The sequence below is a fragment of the Tupaia chinensis genome, unplaced genomic scaffold (genome assembly GCF_000334495.1).
Source record: "Tupaia chinensis unplaced genomic scaffold, TupChi_1.0 Scaffold000563_1, whole genome shotgun sequence".
In the NCBI taxonomy this organism is placed as follows: Eukaryota; Metazoa; Chordata; class Mammalia; order Scandentia; family Tupaiidae; genus Tupaia; species Tupaia belangeri.
Genome location: NW_006160076.1, coordinates 2,438,419 through 2,444,477, shown reverse-complemented (window position 1 = coordinate 2,444,477; position 6,059 = coordinate 2,438,419). Strand labels below are relative to the sequence as shown.

General features: G+C 42.6%; 1 protein-coding gene across 1 annotated transcript in view; it reads left to right on the top strand.

Moving 5' to 3' along the window:
• The window catches only part of NUS1 (NUS1 dehydrodolichyl diphosphate synthase subunit), a gene marked incomplete in the record, with an annotated part of 36,308 nt that overhangs the window by 8,514 nt on the left and 21,735 nt on the right, over positions 1-6,059 (top strand). The window contains 1 exon segment of the mRNA XM_014591343.2: positions 12-304. Within this exon segment, the coding sequence (XP_014446829.1) occupies positions 12-304 (293 nt within the window).

Below are 6,059 nucleotides of genomic sequence, written 5' to 3'. Positions count from 1 at the left end.
GGGGGGCGCGCCTGTCGCGCCGCTCCTGCCGCGGTCCTAGCGCCGCTCGGCTTCACGCTCCGTAAGCCCCCGGCCGTCGGCAGGAACCGCCGGCAGTACCGGCACCCGCGCGGGGGGCCGGCCCCGGCTGCTGTCCACCCCCGGCTGCGCTGGCGCGCGGACGGCCGTTCCTTGGAGAAGCTACCTGTGCATATGGGCCTGGTGATCACCGAGGAGCAAGAACCCAGCTTCTCGGACATCGCGAGCCTTGTGGTGTGGTGTATGGCGGTGGGCATCTCCTACATTAGCGTCTACGACCATCAAGGTGAGGCCCGGTGTGGGGCGGGGGAGAAGGCGTGGCGGAGGCATCTCCGACCGCTGGGACCGCACATCTTGCAGGTGTGCCTTGTGTGTTCTGTACACTCGGCTCTGCTGTGCAGATCACAGTGTTAGCGCTTTCGAGGAATGGGGATTAGCTTTATTGAACATTAAATCCCACTTACAGAATTTTAAAAATAAGTATTTTTTATAACACCGTAGCAAGTTAGGTGGTATTTGTGGGTTCTTGTGTCACAAAAGGGAGAGCAGAGATTCAGAAACATTAAGTGATTTGTCCAAGGTCAAAGGATAATATGGGGGAATTGAAGTTTAGCCAGTTTGTGCGTTTGCACAGTTTTCGCCCTTTAGTTACACTGCGGTGTTTCTTCCGAGAGGTTCAAAGCACTGATCTGAACATCGCAGTCAGGCTGTGTATGTAGTAGGTATTGCCAATGGGAGTGATTGTAGCCAGGTGGCACTTGAACTTGGTTTATAAGAAGTGAGACATTGGATTGGAAGAAAGGAAGGTGTTCCAGTTCTGCCTTTGGAAGTCTGATCCTTCATCTTCAGTGGCCAACACAATACTTGATACAGTTGTGTTGCCCCAAGTTTTTGTTTTTTTTTTTTTGAGAGATTTTCACTGTAGGGCGCGTGCGCTCGCCAGACAGACAGAGAGAGACATAGAGACAGAAAGCGAGAAATCACCCCCCAGGGGGGATGGTCACGCCGCAATCCCTTCTCCTCTCGGGATCTTGGGCACGCACGCACACGCGCCTGGCGTGAGATTTAAGCCACCGGGTCCGGGACACGAACCGCGGTCGACTACGTGGGAGTCCAGCGACATAGCCATTACGCTAACTGCTGGTTCCCTGTTGCCCCAAGTTTTGATGGAGGGAGCGGATTTTGTTGTAGGGAGTTTTTGTTAAGTACTAACATTTCAAGTCTTATTGGGTGGCTACAAGCCTAAAACACTGTATGGGGCATATTCCTGAGAACCTTGCACTTAATTCCATAGACTAGGACTTGTGGGGTGATAGGCACTTGCATAGGTGACTCGGTTAATAACAAGTGCTGGGAGTAAAGTAGCTACTAAGAGAAGGGAGGAGAGAAGTTCTGAGTGGAGAAACTAGAGCAGTTGGTGCAGAGGTGAGATTTAAGCAGGGCATTGAAGACTAGGTAGGAGATAAAGTTGAGGAAGGCTGTGAATGTCAGGATTGGGTTTCAGTTGGGATTTCCTTAAAGGTAAAGATATGTTGGGTCCAGCTTTGTGGCACAGTGATTAGCGTGTGCTCTCAAGAGAAGCCTGATTCCACTTGGTGACTGTGGGTCAAATTCCTGGCCTGGTCAATCAGAAATATGCCAAGGAAGTGCACAAGTGGCCAGGATCTCGAGGACTAGAGAACCAGAGGAAGGGGATCTTGGCATGGCCTGATCCTGTGGAGCTAGACCCTGGCTCACCCTTCTTTCTCCTGTGTGTGAATAAAGAAATATAAAAGATGTGTTGATAAGAAGGATTTAGGAGTATTAGTACGGATAAAGACAATGTTCCATTCTCTATTGTGTAACTTAAATTACCAGTGTGCCGGGACCAGCTGTTAGTGTAATGGCTATGTCGCTAGACTCCCATGTAGTCGACCACGGTTTGAGTCCCGGACCCGGTGGCTTAAAACTCACGCCAGGCGCGTGTGCGTGCGTGCCCATGATCCCGAGAGGAGAATGGAGGAGAAGAGATTGCGGTGTGGCCGTGCCCCCGGGGGGTGATTTCTCCCTTTCTGTCTATCTGGCGAGCGCACGCGCCCTATGGCAAAAACCTCTCAAAAAAAAAAAAAAAAGATTTACCACTGTGCCTAGAGACATTACAACTTGATTTTTATCTTTAAAGTTTTGTCAGGCATGTCCAGGGTCCTAGGAAGTCTTGACACAGTTTCCATAGAAAAGCATGTCATGGCTTTTCCAACAACCCAATAGATTTAAGTGTAGGATTTTGTCAGAAAGGGTCTGTCTGGGTCAAACAGTAATACTTATTGGGTAAGAGTAATCTCTGGCTGACTGATCCTCTTGGTGACTCACTAGCCTGTCATCATTTAGATGATATTTGCTCCACAGGGTAAAGTTTAATTTATTTCAGGGTCTGATGTTTTATGGAATATGTAAGAACTCAGCAGCACAGTAGAAAATCATGAGATTTAGGAGGCAGCACAATCCTTGCCTAAGCCAGTGCAACTAGTACTGTCTGGGGGAAGAAAGAAAATAAGTGAAGCAATAAGAGAAATTGGTGAAAGACATTAAGCAACATGGTAGATTGGTATATATCCAGGTGACTTAAAAATCATTAACTTTTATCTTCCCAAAGGGAAGGAAAATGTATGCTTAAATTGTTCGTGCCTCTTATAATATTGCCACACTTGCTTCTGGCGGTTCTTGTTACGGAATTGCTGACATGATTCAGAAATACCGTGTGTCATATTTGCTAAAAGAAAATGATGGTAATGAAAAGAAGTCAAGCTAAACCATGTTTTGATTGGGAACTGAAAGGTTTAAGGAGTATTTTCAATGAATGAACTTTAAAGAACCTTATGTCCTATTGTAAAGGTTTTTTTTTTTCTTTTTTAAGGCAAAAATCACTTTGCTTCAGATAAGAGCCTTTCAGTTTATCCATTTTTGTTTTTGATTCATTCTTTCATTTTAACAAATTGGATGTTCACTAAGTACCACGTAGTTACTCAGGCATGAGAACATCTCAGTGAACAAGAGATAAAAATCCCTGTGCTCATGGAATTTAGGTTTTAGTGGGAGTCTGACAGTCTTAAGTGGGTAAAAATTGTCAGTACAGTGAGGAAAAATAAGCAGTGAAGGGGGACTAGAAGTGTGTCAGTGCTATGGAAAGGAATGCAGTGGTCAGGAAAACCTTAGTGACCTTTGAGTAAAGACCGGAAAGAGGTGAGAGGGAGCAAGCTATGTGCATATAAGGGAAATTGGCCCTTCTCGGTAGAGGAAGAATACTTAAGCTTTATACTCAGGCTTTCCAACTGAACTTCTATTTCAGGCTATTTCTATGGAAATCCTTGTTGACATACCCACAAATGCCACATTGGTTGAGTTACTTGCTGAGATACAAAGAAGTACACAGAAATGGGGTCTCCTAGGGAATTTACACCCAAGTAGGAGTATCTTTTAAAAAGTATACAAGCTGGGAACCAGCAGTTAGCGTAATGGCTATGTCACTGGACTCCCACGTAGTCGACCACGGTTCACGTCCTGGACCCGGTGGCTTAAAACTCACGCCGGGCGCGTATGCGTGCGTGCCCAAGATCCCAAGAGGAGAATGGAGGAGAAGGGATTGCGGCGTGACCATCCCCTCTTGGGGGTGATTTCTCGCTTTCTGTCTCTCTGTCTCTCTCTCTCTCTGTCTGGCGAGCGCATGCACCCTATAGCAGAAACCTCTCAAAAAAAAAAAAGTATACAAGCTAATACATAAATGCTAAGTGAGTGACAGAGACTTTAGGGGGAGAAAAAAGGATAATTCCCTGAGAAGCAAGGTTACTACCCCCATATTCCCCTTGTAGGGAAGGGAAGTGACACCTGAGCTGGACCCAGCAAAAATCAGTAGAATTTGGATTAGTGTGAACAGTAGAGTGCTCCCCTGTGTGGTGAACCGTGAATTCTCCAGTGGTAGCGTTTCTCTTAGACTAGTGGAATAATAACACTGAGTGAAGGTAACAGGCTTATGTAAGGAAAAGTTGGGCAGTGGGATACAATGAAGGCTTGGGTAGCCGATCTGGTTATATGTTGCTTTGTAGAAATGTACCCAGATGTGTAGTGTGTTGAAACAAAGATTTAGGTGTTGACTCAGTTCACTTAGGCAGTTTTTGGGGGGGCTTCATCTTAAGGTTGCAGTCAAATAGGAGCCAGGATGTATTTCTAGTGCCATGTGTGTGATAGCTGGACTAGATGAAGCCAGACTGATCATCTGTATCCACATGGTTACTCATTTATTAGTGGCCTTAGGGTAGTCAGCATTTCTATAAGGTAACTGACTACCCTAGTTAACAGTTGTTCGCAGAGACTTGGCCAGAGTTGCAAGGCTTGTAACCTAGTTTAGGGAGTCATGCAGTGTTAACTTCTACTGTATTCTCTTGGTCAGAGAAGTCCCACATAGTCCCTAAAGAATGTGGAAAAGTATGCTTCACCTTTCAATGAGCAAATGGCTTTTGGGGAAAAGGGATTGCTGAGGAGAGTTCATTATAGTCATTTTGGCAACAAGGTTACCATCTTTTATTTCTCTTAGTCCTACATGACTTTACATCAAATTTTTATTTAAATTAGTACTAATCCTATTCCTGGTTGAATCTAGGTTATGTTTAGTCTTTAGACTGAAAAGGTACACTGATGTTTACCTCAGAGTGACTCTGCCAGCTCACTGATCTTTTTATTTTTCATTTATCTGCAGCCAACCTATCTTTCTTTCTTTTCTTTCTTCCCTTTCCTTTTTTACTCTTTTCTCTTTCTTTCTTTCCCTCACTCCTTCCCTCCCTTCTCTCTCTTTCCTCTTAGGTAACCTCTCTCAATTCTTCCATCCTCAGTATTGTTTGGTCTTTGAAAAGTTTTATCTTGCTTTTATTAACTTTTGAAATGGCTTAATTTACTAATATACTTAAACTTAACTATAGTACTGGATTTGTGTATTGAATATTAAAGTAAAACACAATCTTTTTTTTAAGAATTATTTTTTTTAACTTTTATTCATTTTAATTTGACCAGAGAGGGACAGAGAGAGAAAGAGAGAGAGCTGCCAGGTTCAGGACTCTAACTGTGTGATGGGTAATGTGGGAGTCCAGTGTCCTTAACCACCACGCCACCTGCCAACCCCAGTAAACCACAATCTTAATAGTAATAATTATCTTTTGTTGAGCTTTTACTTCATAGCAGGTGCTATGTAAACATGTATCAAATTTTTAGCAGTTTTACAGATCAAGAAACAATTAAAAAGCCAAGACCACATCTGATAAGAAAATCTAGAATTTGAGCCAAATTTTATTTCAAAGATTTATGTTTAACCATTATGATATCTTGAGTTCTACCAGTGAAAGCGATCACAATGGTCACTTTTACCTATTTTGATTATATTGGGTCTATGTAAAGCCCTAGTAAAGTAGTACTTATCTTTAGGTGCTATATATTATTTATAAAAGAGTTAAAGACAAATAGAATTTTTTTCATATAACCAATATAAACATTCATCAGAGGATGCACTTTTTAAATCAACTATATTTAATTTTATAGAGCTCTTGCTCTGTATTGAATGACCCATTCCCTTGCAAGTTTGCAGGGCCTATGAAGATATTGTCATTTTTTGTACTCAGAGGCTGAGAAAGCCCACATGGCTTGTTCATTTTACACATCTCTTAGTCTAGAGAGCTAGGACTTAATGCCAGGTCTCATACATATACTTTGCCACAGTTACACAGACCAATTTTCTTGCCTGCAGCACACTAATTTTTAGTATAATTGTCTTGTGAGGAATACTGGGCTCTCATGAAATAAAGTTTAATAGCTAATAGAATTTATTTTGTTATCACTACTTCAATTGTGTAAAATTTTAATGGTAAATTTGTTTTCATTTTAAATAATTGCTCCTTAAGTATATGTTTTCGTTTCCAAAGATTACTCTCTAATAGTGCTATAATTGGTTTATTGGAGCAATTAAATGAGAGTAACCAGTAGATAACTTACTTAGGTATCTAGTTTAAAGAGAGAAAAGG